At 43.6% G+C, this 17695-nt stretch overlaps 1 protein-coding gene and 1 long non-coding RNA gene across 11 annotated transcripts in view; one reads left to right on the top strand and one right to left on the bottom strand.

Moving 5' to 3' along the window:
- Nucleotides 1-811: 811 nt before the first annotated feature.
- On the bottom strand, nt 812-4136 carry LOC119872262. Of its 2 annotated transcripts, none has more exons than XR_005361191.1 (3): nt 3689-4136; nt 2708-2847; nt 812-2207 (listed from the first exon to the last, which is right to left on the bottom strand). It is a non-coding gene; the product is annotated as an uncharacterized LOC119872262 (long non-coding RNA). The 2 variants fall into 2 exon arrangements; XR_005361190.1 differs by having other exon boundaries at nt 2708-2768.
- The window catches only part of SLC44A3 (solute carrier family 44 member 3), a 112411-nt gene continuing 97409 nt past the window's right edge, over nt 2694-17695 (top strand). For 5 of the 9 annotated variants that reach the window (XR_005361189.1, XM_038541279.1, XM_038541278.1 and 2 more), the window contains exons 1-5: nt 3060-3130; nt 3618-3725; nt 7554-7696; nt 9845-9981; nt 10905-10998. Coding sequence is in view for 8 of the 9 variants with exons in the window: in XM_038541279.1 (XP_038397207.1) it covers nt 3104-3130; nt 3618-3725; nt 7554-7696; nt 9845-9981; nt 10905-10998 (509 nt within the window). In the remaining variant the exon portion in view is untranslated. Of the gene's footprint in view, nt 2838-3059; nt 3131-3297; nt 3342-3617; nt 3786-6759; nt 6879-7553; nt 7697-9844; nt 9982-10904; nt 10999-17695 lie in introns of those variants that run through there. The other 4 variants (XM_038541282.1, XM_038541281.1, XM_038541280.1 and 1 more) reach the window with 4 other exon arrangements.

Below are 17695 nucleotides of genomic sequence, written 5' to 3'. Positions count from 1 at the left end.
GTAATATCCTCTAGTTCCATCCACGTCATTGCAAATGACAAGATTCCGGGTTTCTCTGATGGCTGAGTAATATTCCATTGTATGCATATGCCACGTCTTCTTCATCCATTCATCCATCCATCAATGGACATCTGGGCTCTTTCCATAGTTTGGCTAGTGTGGACATTGGTGCTATAAACATTAGGGTGCAGGTGCCCCTTCGGATCACTACATTTCTATCTTTGGGGTAGATACCCAGTAGTGCAACTGCTGGGTCATAGGGAAGCTCTATTTTCAACTTTTTGAGGAACCTCCATACTATTTTCCAGAGTGGCTGCACCAGCTTGCATTCCCACCAACAGTGTATGAGGGTCCCATTGCTCCGCATCCTCACCAACATCTGTTTCCTGACTTGTTCATTTTAGACATTCTGACTGGTGTGAGGTGTATCCCATTGTAGTTTTGATTTGCATTTTCCTAATGCCGAGTCATGTTGAGCATTTTTTCATGTGTCTGTTGGCCATTTGTTTGTCTTCTTTAGAGAAATGTCTGTTCATTTCTTCTGCCCATTTCTTAACTGGATTATTTTTTCTTTGGGTGTTGAGTTGGTTAAGTTCTTTATAGATCTTGGATACTAGCCCTTCATCTGATAAGACATTTGCAAATATCTTCTATCATCCTGTAGGTTGTCTTTTGGTTTTGTCAACCACTTCCCTTACTGTGCAGAAGCTTTTTATCTTCATGAAATCCCAATAGTTCGTTTTTGCCTTTGTTTCCTTTGCCTTTGGAGACGTGTCTAACAAAAAGTTGCTGTATCCAAGGTCAAAGAGGTTGATGCCTATGGTCTTCTCTAGGATTCTGATGGACTCCAGTCTCACATTAGGTCTTTCATCCATTTTGAGTCTATTTTTGTGTATGGTGTAAGAAAATGATTGCCCTGGATTTTGTGAAGCAATCCCAGACAGCTGGCTATTTTGTAGAAGTTTTAGTATGCAAATCTAAATGATAATGACTCTCCTTAAATTTGACACTAATGATATCAGACCCTCAAATTCCTTAATATAAACTACTTCAAATTATCAAATATCCAATCAGTCCTCTAAAAGGTCTTTCCTTTTATTTTTTCCAGTTGGTTTAATCTGGAGCTAACCAATGTCTTCTGTTATGTGTTAAAATACCTCCCAAGTGTCTTTTAATTTATAGGTTTCTCCTCTGTCTTTTTTTCCCATATAACCTTTGCTGCTGCTACTGTTGTGGATGATGTTAAAACTAGGTCATGTGTCTGGGACTCTCCCAATCTTGGTTTTGCTGACGGAATCCATGTGGTATCATTTGACTTGTTCCTCTGTTTCCTGTATTTCTTTTTTTTTTAAGATTTTATTTATTTATTCATGAGAATACACAGAGAGGAGACAGAGAGAGAGGCAGAGACGCAGGCAGAGGGAGAAGCAGGTTCCTTGAAGGGAGCCTGATGTGGGACTCGATCCTGGGTCTCCAGGATCATGCCCTGAGCTGTAGGCGGCGCTAAACTGCTGAGCCACCGGGGCTACCCTGTTTCCTCTATTTCTTATAAATTGGTAGATTCGTGCAGACTTTGCGGGTTGAGTACCTTACAAGTGGCAATGTGCACTCCACGGATGGAAGACTGATGTCTGATTGTCCCTTCGTTGTCATGTTTGGCAGACTATGATATCCTAAATTCTATAATTCCTTCTGCACTTATATAAGCCAGAATATTTCTATGAAGAGAAATGTTCTTTATTAGTTATGTGATTACCCTAAAGTATAGTTCATATAGGAGAGGCGGGATATGTGCTTCTTTTCCTTTCCTTAACCAGTTTTCAAAAATAATGAGTCTGACCCCTAGACACTTCTAAAGGCAATCAATGAGGCTTTATCATTTATTATTTATTTGTACTATCATAAATTTATTAATAGAAGCATGTTTGATGTGTTTCAAGGTGAGATATTTATAGATTTCTCAGGGTCTACCATAGACCCTGCATCCTTTAATGTAGACAGGCTAATTAGCTTGGGCAACTTGGTTATGCAATAGTTGAGGATTGCTGGACAGGCAAGGGGAGGGTTCCAAGTGAGTCTTGAAGGCCACAGTCATGTGATAAGTGAGTTGATGATTCGTGGGTCAGAGTAGGAACTGTTATCCTGATGAGAACTAGTTGGGTAGCTGGTCGGTCCATTGCTCCAATAAATGGATTTTTAGGAAATTCCTAAAACAAATGAAAAAGATATTTGGAGATATTTATTTGCCATGAGATCTGTCCAAGTAATAAAGGCTTATTTACTTCTTTCAGCCTTGAAATTTATCGCCATTAGGTCTTCAAATATTTCCCCCTCTCCATCTTTATATCACTGCTTTTCTGTCCTAGCTCTATCCTTGTTATTAATTAGGAAATTTAAAATAAGCTGCCTTATTTCCTCTTTTTTTCCAACCTTTTCCTGCTGCCTCTGGAGAGTTGCTGAAACTGCTCTTCCCATCACCAATTCCTCTTCAGCTGTACCTGTTCTACTACCTTCATCCCACGTTGTTAGTAAATAGCGCCAATGAACATTCTTTCCAATCATATCGTTCATGCTCTGATATTTCTCCTTGGTTTCATGCCATCTTTCCTGACCCATGCTGCTCCAGCCCCCCCCCGCCCCCCACCGCCGCGTTGGCAAGGAACCACTTTGAAAGGGCCTGGGTTCAACTCCGAGCTCTACAGCTTACTGGCTGTGTCTCATCGGGCGTGTCCCATCACGGCTGCCCCGTGCCTCAGTTTCCCTCATGGCTGCGCGGAGAGCAATGCCTTCAGCCTTGTTGAGGCCCGGGGTCGAGCGCTACCTGCCCGCGGCTGCAGGTCAGCGGCACTGCGGGGGGGAGGGGGGGGCTGGCGGTGACCGTGCGCCGCGCGGGCCGCAGGGGGGCTGGTTCACGGGGTTGGGCTGCGCTTGGGGGGCGGGGGGGGGGGACCCGGGCCTCCCCGGCGCGGGCGGTCGGGGCCAGGGCCGCACCCGCGGGGCAGCGACGGTCGGCGGCTCCGCGAGGCGGCGCTGCGCCCCTTCCCGGCCCGGCTCCCCCCGCGGGGCCCGCGTCCGCGCCAGTCCCGGCCCGGCCCAGCGCAGGATGCAGCGCCCCGGAGCCCCGGCCCCGGTGAGCCACCGCCGGGGATGGGGGGGACCCGGGGGCCCGGGGGGACGCTTCGGGCGACCTCCTGGCACGCCGCCGCCTTCCCCCGCCCGCGGCTAAAGCCCCCGCCCCGGCGCCCCCGAGTCCCGGGGCGCACCTGGAGGGGGGGAGGGGAGCGGGGACCCCACCTGGTGCCGGGGCGGAGGCTGGCTGCGCCGCGCAGGTGCACCTCCAGGTGAGGACTGCGCGCGGGGACCACCCCCCCCCCCGGGCCGCTGCGCACGGAGCAGGGGCTTCAGAGGCTCCGTGGAAAGCTTCGGGGAGCAACGCTCAAAAAAACAATTAATAAATACATAAATAAATGGAAAAAGAAAAGTTACTTTGAGCAGCATTCAGTATGTTTGGATTCGGGTTGGGACCCATATGATTATTTATCCTCTTTCCTCAACTCCCCACGTCCCCCACCTCACCCCACTCCCCCCCCCCCTTTTTTTTTTTTTTGGTCTGGAAGGCTTCTGCAGAGAGAACCCCCCGGCCAAGGGAGTGGAGACCTCAGCTCTATAGGAAGTGCACGGATACGACCTGGCTGTTCCTGTTCTTCCTCTTCTGGACTGGTCTGGTGAGTGTGGGTGCCTAGGAGGAAGAGAGCCTGCGTGGGTCCCGAAGTGACTGTGCCCAGGTGGGACTCGCGATCGTGGGGAGGCCCGGGCTGCAGGTGGTGCAGGGGCCCCGGGCTGTGCTACCGCGAGACGCGCCAGCCGATCCTCCGGAGCAAACCTCGGTCCTGGGTTGTGCCTCCCAGGGGACGTGGCTAAACTGGAGGGGCTGCCCATTGCTGCAGGCCCCGTTCTAGGGCGGCCTCCAGGAGGAAGTGGGAACCCCGTGGCAGGATTGTGTGGTCATCTGGGCTCACTGCCTGCAAGTTCGCTGGCCATCTCAGCCCCCAAACAAAATATTTGTCAACTGTTTGCTGTTCTTCTAATACAGGAAAATCTAGAGTGAGCCTAGAAATAAACTGCTCTCCCTTTAGCTGAACACATAACATACACACTGTCGGCGGCTGTATGTAGCAGCTGACAAGGAAACCAGCCTTGGGTGTAAACTCTCGAGTTAGGTAATGATTTTTTCCCCATTCTAGTTTCCAGCTGTGCGGGATTGCTGGTAGACCTCATCAGGCCGTGTCATTTTAGTCCCGTCCCTTTAGTCTCTTGGCAGCTAAATCTTGACACTTTGATACTTATTTTAGAGCTGTAGGTAACAGCAAAAGGAGCCCCACTCAGCTTCTTTAAAGATCAGATTCCTGCAGTCATCCGGTCTAGATTGAGGCATGCTATTTGCTGCAAGGTTAATGATTAATTTATAAAGCAGCATAAGAGCTGCCTCATAGTAATTAGCTTTGTTGCAAAGATTTCAATTTAAATAGACTCTAAAACACCATGTTTGTTCCTCTTTCCAAGTCCCTCTTTCTTTCGAAAGGCCTGAATTCACTTGTTCACTTTACCTACTGGTTTCTCATGACAGACATGGTTACAGGTACGGGGGAAGGTTGGGTCTTAAAGGTGAACTGAATGTTGTGCATTGTCATTCCCTGGTCCTCTGAGAGAGAGAGTGTGTACCTTCACCACCTCCTCCCTAACTGCCCACAGGTGGCTGCTGTTGCTCTCCTGGCCTCCTGTTGTGCAAATGCAGGGAGCAGCGGGCCTGCAGGCACCGGGCAGCGTGGACCTAAGGCTGTTCATGTTCTTCAGGGATCTCCCCTGGCCCTTCCAGGCTTCAGACCTAGTACATCCACGACCAAACCCTCAGCCCGACAGCCACGGGGGTGGGGAGATTTGTTGATGGCCCATCACAGTCTGAAGAATTATGAACCATCTGAGAGATGGCACACAGCTGGAAGCTGCTTTCTTTCTTTTTTATAAATTTATTTTTTATTGGTGTTCAATTTGCCAACATACAGAATAACACCCAGTGCTCAGCCCGTCAAGTGCCCACCTCAGTGCCCGTCACCCAGTCACCCCCACCCCCGACCCAGCTCCCCTTCCACCACCCCTAGTTCGTTTCTCAGAGTAGGAATCTTTCATGTTCTGTCTCCCTTTCTGATATTTCCCACTCATTTTCCTCCTTCTCCCTTTATTCCCTTTCACTATTTTTTATATTCCCCAAATAAATGAGACCATATAATGTTTGTCCTTCTCTGATTGTCTTATTTCACTCGGCATAATACCCTCCAGTTCCATCCACGTCGAAGCAATGGTGGGTATTTGTCGTTTCTAATGGCTGAGGAATATTCCATTGTATACATAGACCACATCTTCTTTATCCATTCATCTTTCGATGGACACCAAAGGCTCCTTCCACAGTTTGGCTATTGTGGACATTGGAAGCTGCTTTCAAATTACATGTCATTGCAGAATAATTTTGAAGGCTTCAGTGCCCGCCTTCTCTTTACTGTATTGCATTTGAGTAGCGAGAGTCCTTCAAGCTGACTGGCTTTTCCTATCTTCTGCAACATTTTTTAACCACAGATACTTCAGGGAGTATTTTCTGCCTCTGCTGCTCAGCTTCCTGGTCTTCTGACATCCTGACCTGTAACCAGGCATATGCTAGATGCGGTTATTGATGGTGCTGCCCTGACTTAGTGTTGGACAAAGGAGGTTTAGGGTTTAGGGTGAGGGGCCAGAATTATGGGCAAGTGCAGGCTACTGCAAAGACAAAGGGTGCTAGCCTTTGTTTATATCTGCCTAAGATACGCAGAACAGAATCTCTCAACTTCTGGACCATGTCTGGCTCTACTTACCTCTGCAGTATCCTTCCCTACCTGCCATCTCTTGTTCCTTTGTAAGACTTTTCTGGATCTTCCCTGGCACAGTTGATAGTGACCTCCTTGGTAGCCTCACCATACCTGGTATCCACTCATGTGTCACCCATCATATGGAATTCTAATTGTGTGTATGAAATCAGAACAGAGTTTGATAGTTTCAGGTAGTAGTAGTACGGCAGGGACTCAGTGTGAACGAAACCGCTCCTGCCCTAAAACTTCCACTCCTCCCACAAGCTTCCCAAAGGAGATAGTAACATAAAGAATGCTGATAAACAGAAAATGCCCCTTCATTATTAGCTCTCTGGTGAGCGGGGCGGCAGCACAGGATCCCTTCCCTCCAAGTCCAGACTCAGGCAGGATCTTCCCACATGACAAGCTGAGAGGGCAGGTCAGCGGCCTGCCAGCCATGTGGGTGCGCAGCCACCCACCCCGCAGTACAGGGTGAGTGAACTGCCCACCAGCAAAGGTGACACTCTCATCCTAAAATCTGACCATAAGCCTGAGGAGGTGCTGGGGAGGGACAGGGATAGAGAGCCTGCCCATCTTCTGGGCTGAGTTCCTTGAAGGCAAGCCCTGGGTCTAGTTCATTTTTACCCATAGTAACAGTCTCTGGTACACACCGGGCATTTCAAGACTGTTATTTTGATTCCTAAATTAGTAGTGAATGAGGAATATCTGCAACATATTGACTTTGGGACAACGTGCCTTTGGAACATGGGGTGTCATTACTATATTTTACTGAGTGGTGTTCCCTATCCTCACTCCTGGAATGATCCTGTCGGTACTAATCATTAAATGCTATGTGTTGTAAGCTGGGAAACTTGCGTTGCAGGAAGGTGCAGTCCCAGGGGATGGCCCATTAGCACATATAGTGCAACGGTCATCTGAGCTGAAATTTCAACAATTCCATATTCATGATGAAATTGGATAAAGGTGACTACAAGTGGCAAGGTATTATTGTCCAGAATTCCAGTTTCTTTATTTGTGCATCTGAAGCCCTTACCCCCAAATACTGTTTTCTCACTTGTTACGAGCAGTATTTCGGTTCACATCGACTGTGTTACCTCTGCCTCTGAGGGTCCAAGTCCCCTAAATATAAGACAAAAAGGAAAGAGGAAGAAGGGGAGGGGGAGGAGGAGAAAGGGACAGAGGGAGGGAGGGAAGGAGGGAAGGAAGGAAACTCAGGGAAAGAAGTAGCATAACCCTGGTGCCCTTAGATAAAGCAAGACCTTAGGGGGTGGGTGGGAGTGGGGTGAGGGGGAGTGGGGGCGTGGGGTGGAGGTTGGGGTGGGGGTATTTGAGTTGCCCTGGTGAAGTTAGGCCCAGAAGAAAAAAATGGCACTCTTGAGAAAGAGGGTAAGAAGTACGTGGAGGTAAGAACATGGCCAGAAATCTGGTCAACCCGTTAGAATGATGCTGCTACCTAACCCATTAAAACAAGTACGAAGGTAACAGCATCCTGCCTGATGGGACTTACTGGCATTGTCGCCGAAGGAGAGCAATACCGTGATGCTGGGGAGATTTGCTTTCTACCTGGCTCGGCTTTACATCAACCTCTCCAGGGATGCGGGGCCCATGTCTTCAGCCCGCTGGCCAGGCCCTCATGTGCCACTTGGGTTTTGCCAGATGTTCATCACCGGCTACTCGGTGGCAGCGGGAGCCACGGCAAGACTTCTCTTTGGCTACGACAGCTTTGGGAACGTGTGTGGCAAGAAGAACTCCCCAGTAGAAGGGGCCCCTCTTTCGGGGCAGGACATGACCCTCAAAAAGTAAGTGTTCAAGTAAGTCCCCAATCTAGGGGGGCTATGCTGTATTTCAGAACTGTATAAATTAGCCATTTTGAGCCTAGGAACTGTTTTTCCGTTTAAAACTATCAGCCCATTTCATAAAGAGGGAGGCACGTGTGGGGTGGCCTGTGCTACTTTTCAGCTGTATGAGGATGGGCAGCATATTAACCTCTCTAAGTCAAGTTTTCATCTTTTCAACTGGTTATGATACCCACCTCACAAGGTTGGTTTAAGGATCCACTGAGAGGCTACATGAACTAAGGCTTAATATATGTTAGTCGCTACTATCGTTCTCTATACTGTATCCGGATCATGTTGTCAATTGTATGTTACCGATTGCACACCCACCCACAGTACTTTATCTATGTGGAAATGCCTGAATCCCAACTGGGATTTCTGGGGACCTGTGTCCCACTCCATCCCCAGTCTACACTCTCAACTATATGGCCCTGTGGTGTCACCACCCCCTACAACTCCAACATGGAAACAGAAAGGGGAAAGAAGAGATGGAAATCTCCTGAGGGGTGAGAGATCCTTGGCCATGATTTATCTAAGGTGGTGACTGCCTTTTAATAATTTTTGAGACTTGATGATTACAAACACACCCTAGGAGAGAAAACATGTGGATCTAAACAGGTCCTGAATATGAATTTGAAGTCACCAAATACAAATCTCAGACCAGGCCTTTTCTACCCCTGAATGTCATTCCTGAGGAGAAGGGCTTTGCCTTGCTGGACATGGACAGCCTGGAGGCATTTCCTCCTGCACTTGGGGGTCACATATAAAGAAGACAGAAGGAAGAAGAGAGGCTGCCCAAATGTAGCCATGCATGCGAAGAAATGGTTGTTCTTTTGGGATTGTAAAGTATATATTTTATTCTCAGTAACCAACAGGTAGAAGCAACCAGGTGTCCCATCAGCAGATGGATGGGTAGACATGATGTTGTATATATAAATAGCGGGAACTTATTCAGCCTTAAAAAGGAAGGACATTCTGACACAGGCTCCAGCATGAGTCAATCTTAAGGATATTATACTAAGTGATATAAGCCAGTCTCAAGGAAGAAAAATATTTTATGATTTCACTCTCTATACCTAGAGTAGTCATATTCACAAAGACAGCGGAATGGTGGTAGCCAGGGGCAGGGCAGTTGTTGCTTATAGGTATAGAGTTTGGGTTTTGCAAGGTGAAAAGAGCTCTGTGGGTGGGTGGTAGTGATGGTCCCACAGCAGTGGGAATATACTTAATGCCACTGCACTCTACACCTAAAATGGTTAAGGTGGTAAGAATGTTATAAATATTTTACCATAATTTTAAGAAATTAAATAGTGTGAATTTATCATATGTTGAAGAGAGCTGTCGTCCCATCTCCTATTACACCACCTCCATCTCTCCCAGCCTCCTCCTAGCACCCCCTCTCCAGGTCCCTCCCCTAGAGGACTGCCTACCTGGCAGCCTCCAGGGCTCTTCTGGGTTCCCCTAATCTTAGAAGCCTGGAGAGGTGTTGGGCATGGTCTGGGAGCCCCCACTGCTAGCCTGGCTCATGACCCCATTAATGGCAACAACCAGCTTTGTTCTCCCGCCCATCTAGCCAATGGCAGAACAGCTAGAGTGAGAAAGTCTCCTGAGTTTCCTGGCTCTCAACCTGAGAAGCAGGGGGAGGGGCAGGCTATTAATTCCCTGCCTCAGCTCCCCAGCTTTCCACTTCTCACTTCCCTGAGTTCAACTCTTGTCTGAAGTAGAGCTGAACACTTAGGTGCAGAGATGTCTTCCATGGACTTCATTGAGTAGTTTATGCACTGGCCTGCGCTAGCATTCCCTGGAGGTTGAATCAATCCCTTCTCTTCCTCAGTGATTTCCTCAGATCACTGCTTAGTGTTCTCTCCTAGGAAGTGCCGAATCTGGAAAAAGAGACATTTTATGAGATCTGAGCAAGGTTCCTACACTGCACCATCTCCATAGATAACCCCCAGTAGGCATAATACATGGTAAATTATGCTGAGGCATTTGGTTATAAGAGTTTGCCTTAATTATTCCCACATTCGATAACGTGGATTTTTTTAAGGCCCATAATTAAACCTAATGAGAGGAAATGCTCTAAGATACTCTTGTGTTTCATTGGTTTCCTAGACACGTGTTCTTTATGAATGCCTGCAACCTGGAAGTCAAGGATGTGAGGCTCAGTTCCACCATCCTCTGTGTGTCCAGCTGTCCTGAAGAGCAGCTTGATACCCTGGAAGAGGTCCAGCTCTTTGCAGACAACAATGGTAGGCACCGAGGGACGGGGCCTCGCTCTTCTCCCTCAGGCTGGGAACCACAGTGGGGTAACTGGTGCAGACCTAGATGAGACAACTTACCCAGGCACTGATTTCTCTGCAAAGCTGGAAATTGTCCTTCCTTGTGGATACCTCTTCTTGCATGGAAAAGGCCATAAATGTTTTCTCCTGGGCTTGGGCGCTTTCATTCAGACTTATCTGGAGTTTATCTGAAACCCTAGCTGTTCTCTGCTCACTGCCAGGGAATGGTCTTCCATACAGAGCCTAGTGCAGACTGACATCTAGGGCCCAAAGGCAGGGTCACACAGAGGTCAGAGAGCTCTGCGCACACAGGCACATCCAGTCCTAGAGAAGGGCTGCCGGCTGTGGGCTGAAGTGCCAACAAGTATGTTCTTTCATGAAAATGTTGGGGCCCATGGATAATTGCAGTAATCATTAGTGTAACTGAAGTACCTTGCTCTGAGCCCCCTGTTGAAATTTACCTTATAAGGAGTAAACTAGCAGAGCAAAGTAAAAGAAATTCGAGGCAACCCACTGCAAATTTTATCTGCCTATGAAATGGTGTGCCAGATTTTGAAAAAATTATTGGCAAGGCTGTGTTAAAAATATCAAGCCTATGCAAAAAATCATCTTCAAAGACCTTCGAATGATTTTTTTTGTGCCAATCACATGACTTTTAGTTTTGAATTGAGATTTAGGGGACAGAGAGAGAAAAAAAGGGACCTAATTTGACCTCAAATTGTATGCTTATGCTTTTTGACTTTAGGTCACCGATAGACCTATTTTCTAAATCTGAGTGATTTATTCCTTTTACTTCCCGGTTTGGGAAAAGAACTATGGTTTTCTTACTGGATCCCTACAAAAATGAGCACAATGTAGGAAGATGGTACAGTTTGTGTGTCGTCTTCTTCCAGGGTCCTTCCTGTGTGTTTATAGTTTGGATTCCATCAACTACACCCAGAACCCAAATGCAGACTCATTGTGCCCCAGCCTACCAGTTCCTCCAAGGTAAAAAGCTTTCATGTTTTTTTCTTGTCCATCAACAAAATTCATGGGGTATTTGACGTGCATCTGTTGCTCCTGCAGGTATGGTTGGAAGCACAAAGGAGGTATCTGGTAGAGCCCACAGTCTAGAAAAGGCCAGGAATAAACAAGGAGGGACTCTCTGCAACATATATAATGGACAATGGATTAGGAATCAGGCTACAGAGGGAGAAAAGTCAACAATGAAGATACATATAGTCATAAAAGGATGACACTTGAGCTAGCAGAATTAACATGTGAATTATTACCAATTGAGTGGTTTTATAAAGTAGTTGGTATGTATTTTTTTCTATTCCAACTATTTATTACAAAGGAGAAATTGTTTACTTTTGTTCTTTTATTACAACCAGACATTGTTAGTCTTTATAACTCTAGATATCTCCATAAGAAACAGACTCAAAACCAAGTGGCCACCACACACATCTTCCCAATGAGGACCGAAAACATGTCCTTCTCAAGGATTCTACTTGTGAACTCCTTCTAGCGTCCATCGTTCCTATCAACTAGTGTAGTACCTGGCACATAGGAGGCACCTCACAAATATCTGTAGAATAAAGCTATAGTGATGAAGCAGGAATTGTATGGCCATAGGAAGTGGCTCACATTTGAGCCATTGAGAATGTAACCAGGAAAATACAACTGCTAATCATTGCCACTGTCAGGATGCTGAGATGTTCTGCAGGAGGACTTGGATTTATTTTGTATTACCATTCTTTAAAGTTTGTAAATATGTTTACAATGAATGAGACTTTTGCAAAATCCCTGAGAAGTAATGATAATTCAAGTAGAATAAGGTATTATGTCAGCTGTCTCATATAGTGTTTATCAAACTCTTCTTGGTTGGACCCACAGTAAGAACTGTATTGCATCACCACCCAGTGCTGTGTACGTATACCTTCATACCTACTTAGGAGTATAAAACAGAAATAGAAATGTCACACAACAAGATTTCTCCTTACTGCATCTGATTTGTACTAATAGTTCCAACTCTATTTCACTTTTTTTTAAAACAGTAATTTATTTCATAAGCTAATGCATTTGTAAGTATAGCTTGAAAAATGCTGATCTAGCAGGTGCTTAAAACAAAACACTCGGGTAGATTGTAGTTACACAGGAGGGAGGAAAAATAGAGTTAACCATTCTCCTGGCATTCTTTTCTAAAATAAATACTTTGTGTGACAAGTAACTGAAAGAGGAGAGAAGTCATTTGCATAGGAGAGTACCCATTGTATATTTACCCATTGTATCTTATTTTTTAAATTCTGAGTTTTGTCAGATATCCTAAACATAGTTCAATGAAACATAACTAAATCCAAAATAAATAAACTATAGTGTTGTAGTAAGTTAAAGGAAAATTATTTAACAGTTTGAAGAGAAGGGTTTTTTTTAAACCTTCTACCATTTGACCATCTTCCTATTCCCCCTCCCCCAGACCCTGGCCACCACCATTCTCTCTGCATCTGTGAAATTGACTCTTTTAGATTCCACATATAAGTGGGGTCATACAGTATTTGTCTTTTGAGAAGGATTTTTTTAAGGAACACAATTCATAACTGTGCCTGCAGAGGGAATTGAAAGAGAATGGATTTTTTTCAGGTTGTAACTTAACCAGAGGTAGATAAATTCTTCCTACTATAAGTGGATTGGCCACTGTAATTCCCTGGAAAGCTTATATCTTGATGTTGCTGATGATAATGGTGAACATTTATTGAGCCTTTTGGTACTTGCAGGTACTTTTTGAAGCTCTTGACATATATTCATTTGTCTGTACATCACAAATCCACTGTGCTCTAGGCATTGTTTTCATCCCAATTTTGCAGTAGAAAGAACTGATGCAGGGACAGGTTAAGATGACACAAGCAGCCTGTGGAAGAATTGGCATGCAAACCTGAACAGTATCCATGTTAGTTTCTGTAATCCAAAATCAACAGTCAAGGCTTCGTTGGTTTTATTTTGCCTGGCAAATGGCCTCCTTGGGCTCACACCAAGATGGGGGTGCAGGGAGCCCTGTAGCATGTGTCCTAGGGTCCCCATCTTTCTACCTGTCACGCCTGTCCTAGGTCTTTCACCCCCAAAATGCAGACTTTTTTCACGGAAAGTCAAACCTGTTGACTGGCCTTTCTTGGACAGAGTGAGGGAGAAAGAAATAGCCTTGAGGGCTCCATTTCCCTTCCCTACACAAGCAAGAGTTTGTTTTAAGGTGGAAATTATCATATTTATCATGGAAGAGCAGTGCCAAGAGTAAAAGCTTGAAATCATGAGAAGTGTGGCCATAGGGCCAAAGAACATTTTCTAAATACCCCTATTGACTAAACCAATTGTTTGTTCTCCCTCTGTCGATCACGTGAGGTGTAACGTACCCTTTTAGAGCAGTGGTTGGATATCAAGAAAGTTTGTGTCCCAAGGTATGAGCTTTTAACAGTAGTGAAAAAATACTGCAGAAGATAACAAGCAAGCATATCTTTTTCCCTTTGGGGTTCAACATAATATTGTATTTTGAGTTCCCGATGTATTTAAAATCTAAAAGGCTTAGTTTTTTCCATCCAGTAAGTTTTAGTCCTAGCCTCCCTAACGGGTGCCCATGCATGTCACTGCATTGTTTGCTCAAATGAATTCCAACAGCGCCATCTAAATATACAGTCAGCTCTTCGAATTACTTCCTGCTTCACTGGTGGGGAGAGAAAAAGCAGAAGTGGGGAGGAAACCACAATCTGTGGCCCAAAGTCCTATCTCCTGCCCCAACTAATGAAGTGCTCAATGGGCAACTAGTCAACCACACACCAGGGATGACCCACATTTGACATGCTTCTTTGTGTCACCCTCAGGGCTGAGATGGACCATACTTTACCAACAGAGGGTTGTAAAATGCCTGAAAAGCATCATCTTAACAATGTTGACAAAATTAAGGTCTTATGGCGAATTGTGTTTGGGGAAAAACAAAATGATGTTAAGTTTATATCTGACCACTATTTTTCAGAAATACTAATTGAAAGCTCAAAAAACATTTGCTGTAGCGACAATTCAGATTCACTGATGTGAAGACTATTTTGTAATAGAAGAGAAAAAGAAACTAGAGGTTTAAAACTTGCAGAGAAGGAGGTAAAAATTACCACTCTACAGGTGGTAAGAAAATTAACTGAAAAACTATAAATGACAAGAGAACTCACTTATGTGGCAGGAAACACAATTAATATACTGAAATCTGCAGCATTAATACATTTTTAAAGACAGCTTTTACCACAGTGAGAAAAAATACAGACAAAAACGAAGTGGGTACTTGAGTGCCTAGAGACAAATTTAATAAGAAATGTACAAGAACCATAAAAAGAACACTTTAATATGTTCCTGAGCTACAAGGAAAACTTAAAAGAGAAAGACAGTGTTGTTGACAGTATGACTCAACATTATAAAGATGTCATTTCTCCCTAAATTGAGCTATAAATTTATCAAGATTACAAACAAAACAGAATTTTTTTTTCAGTAACTAGATTAGCTGATTTTAAAATTTGTAAAGAATTTTTTTAAAAAAGCCAAAAAAATCAAAATGAGAAAAACAACATAGATTGGCTTTCAATTTTTAAAACATATTATATTATAAAGTTTAATAATTAAAATACTGAATAATTAAAATAACAACTAATGTGAGCTCACTCCTTGGTGAGTCACATATAGAAACTACACCAGGTGAGTTGTTGCACAAAGGAAATGTTATTTGCCACAAATAAGGAGATCACGGAGAATAGATTCCAAAGCCCTGACTCCCGGAACAAGGGTGAATGGGTTCCTTTTACTCACAGTTAGGATCAATATTTAGAAAGGTTAGCCTCGTCCCCATATGTAGAGGCAGGCATGAGGTGGCACATGTGTCTTGAGGAAATGTGCCTGTACACACATTGTATATTATGTAAATGAGGCTTATGCTTCTCTTTGAGTGGAGATTTTAGTATTACAATTAGGTAGAGGTAACAGTCACTCCATGGTTCACTCTGTGGTTCATCTGCACAGGTATGAGTTGGGGTTAAGCTCAAACAGGTCTGAGTGGCCTGGGTCAGGGCAGTATTATTGCTTGAGGGGCACTTTTGGTTTCCATCAGAAGATGCTGATGCCCCTCAGGTCTTTTGCCTGAGTTAAGAGATAGGCTGGAAAGAGTTTAAGGGAAAATGTGGTACAAAACTCATTGGGTGCAAGCAGGCTGGCACTATAGGTCACATCTTGGGGTCTAGCTGGTGATAGCACTAGTTCATGCATAGAAAGATCAATGGAAGATACTAGATAATCCAGGAATAGACCCAGATGCTTTCAGAAATTTAGCACATGATAAAAGTGGCATTTCAAATCAGTGACAAAATGATAGGCTATTGAACAAGTAGTGTTGGGACAACTGGACAGACATCCAAGGGAACAGCTGGATCTATGCCTCATGCTTTAAATTAATAAATTCCAAATGGATGAAAGATTTTATTTTTTAAATTAATTTATTTTTTTAGAGGAGTAGGGCAGGGAGAGGGAGAGAGATTCTCAAACAAGCCATACCCAGTAAAGCTCGACACAGGGTTCGATCCCACAACCCTGAGATCATGACCTGAGCTGAAATCAAGAGTTGGATGCTTAACCGACTAAGCCACCCAGGAACCCCAAATGGATTAAAGATTTTAATGTATAAAGTGAAACTAGAAAGTATTAGAAGCCATGGGAAAATTTTTTCCATAACCTGAAAGTAAGGAAAACTTCTATGACTTAAAACTCAGAAGACATAATATAAAAAATTGATAAATTTGGCCACATTAGAAATAAACATTTCTGCCTGACAAAACACTAGAAGCAAAATTAACAGGCAAATAAATTGCAATTCATAAAAAAGGATTAGTTTCTCTAATTTATAAAATATCTTGCTAATCCACCTTTTAAAAGACCAGTAATATCTCAGTTTAAAAATGAGATTAAAAATATAAATAGATGCTTTAAAGAAAAAGCACAGTGTTGTTTAAACATATTAAAAGAGGCCAGACTTCCCTTATGATAGGGGAAATTCTTTTTTTTTTTTTTAAGATTTTATTTATTCATGAGAGACACAGGCAGAGACAGGCAGAGGGAGAAGCAGGCTCCCTTCAGGGAGCCCGATTCAGGACTCAATCCCAGGACCCCGGATCACAACCTGAGCCAAAGGTAGATGCTCAACCACTGAGCCACTTGGGCATCCCAATAGGGGAAATTCTGTATAAGAATTTGTTTTCACACTTTCAATGCTTAGATGACAGCATCTAAAGTTGGATAATGTTTTGTACTGGCAAAGGTGTAGGGAAGTAGACACTTTCATACATTTCTGAGGCTGGGATCTAAGGAGGGCAATGCATCAGTATTCATCAGTGATCAATGTATATACCTTTAAATCAAGCATCTCTACTTCTAAACAAAATTTTTTTAAGTTTATTTATTTAACTAATCTCAACACTCAATGTAGGGCTCAAACTCGACTCAGATCTGGAGTTGTGTGCCTTTCCAACTGAGTCAGACAGGCACCTCTAATATACAGGTACACTTAAACTGCTATGAAGTGACATTTGTGCAGAATTTTTCACTGCAATGTTTGTAATAGCAGAAGAGTGAAAACCATCTATATGGCTTGTCTGTAGCAGGCTGTTTACATAAAGTAACACTTTTTAGCTATCCACTTAATAAGAGACAATTAAGCTAGAAATTGCAGAGAATGTTCTCAGTCTGAGAAAGAGCATCTCTAATAAATCTATAATTAATGTTATACTTAATGGTGAACTACTGAATGCTTTCCCATCTAAGATTAGAACAAAGCAGGGGAATCTGCTCTGAGCACTTCCATTCAGCATTGTAAAGGAGGTCCTAGGAATTGCAAAAGAAAGGAAGGAAAAGAAATGAAAAGAAGTGAAGTCATCTGCATTTACAGATGACCTAATTGCTTATATAGAAAATCCAAAGGAATCTACAAAGTAACTACTAAGTGAATTTAGCAAAATGGGGAGATACATGGTCAAATTGCATTTCTATACATTTGCAACAATTAGGAAATAACTGTTAAAGTCCATCTTTAACAACATCAAAAAGTATAGAATAACTAGGAATAAATTTAATGGAAGATTTCAACTGAAAACTTTAAGACCTTTCTGAAATTAAAGAACTCCAAAATAAGTGGAGAGATAACCTTATTCATAAATTGGAAGTTTTAATATTGTTAGGATGTCATTTCTCCCCAAATTGTCTTACAGATTCAGTGTAGTGCCAACAATTTTTTAAGAAATTGACAAGTTCATTCTAAAAACAAACAAACAAACAAAAAACACAGAAAAGCAAAATCTGGAGTCACATACATACAAACTTCTTGAAGAACAAAGTCGGAGGGCTCATACCACCTGGTTTTAATAGTTACTAAGAAAGAGTGGTTAAGACAATGTGGTATTAAAAAACAAAGTTCAACGGAATACATTTGAAGATCTAGATGACCTTATTGAAAGACTCCCGGATCAGACAGCATTAGCCCCGCAGGTAAGGGAGAGCTCTGGGACCGTGTATAAAGTGGGAGGTTTTTATAGGAAGGAAGAAGGGATAAGAAAGTAATTAGAAGAAGGAAAGACTTGTTCTAGGCAAGATGGCTTTCCCTTAGGGGAAAAGCGAGGGGTCTTATTATGCA

Source organism: Canis lupus, chromosome 6 (assembly GCF_011100685.1).
Source record: "Canis lupus familiaris isolate Mischka breed German Shepherd chromosome 6, alternate assembly UU_Cfam_GSD_1.0, whole genome shotgun sequence".
Lineage (NCBI taxonomy): Eukaryota > Metazoa > Chordata > Mammalia > Carnivora > Canidae > Canis > Canis lupus.
Note: the sequence above shows the minus strand (reverse complement) of the source record. Positions and strands in the feature narration are given on the sequence as shown.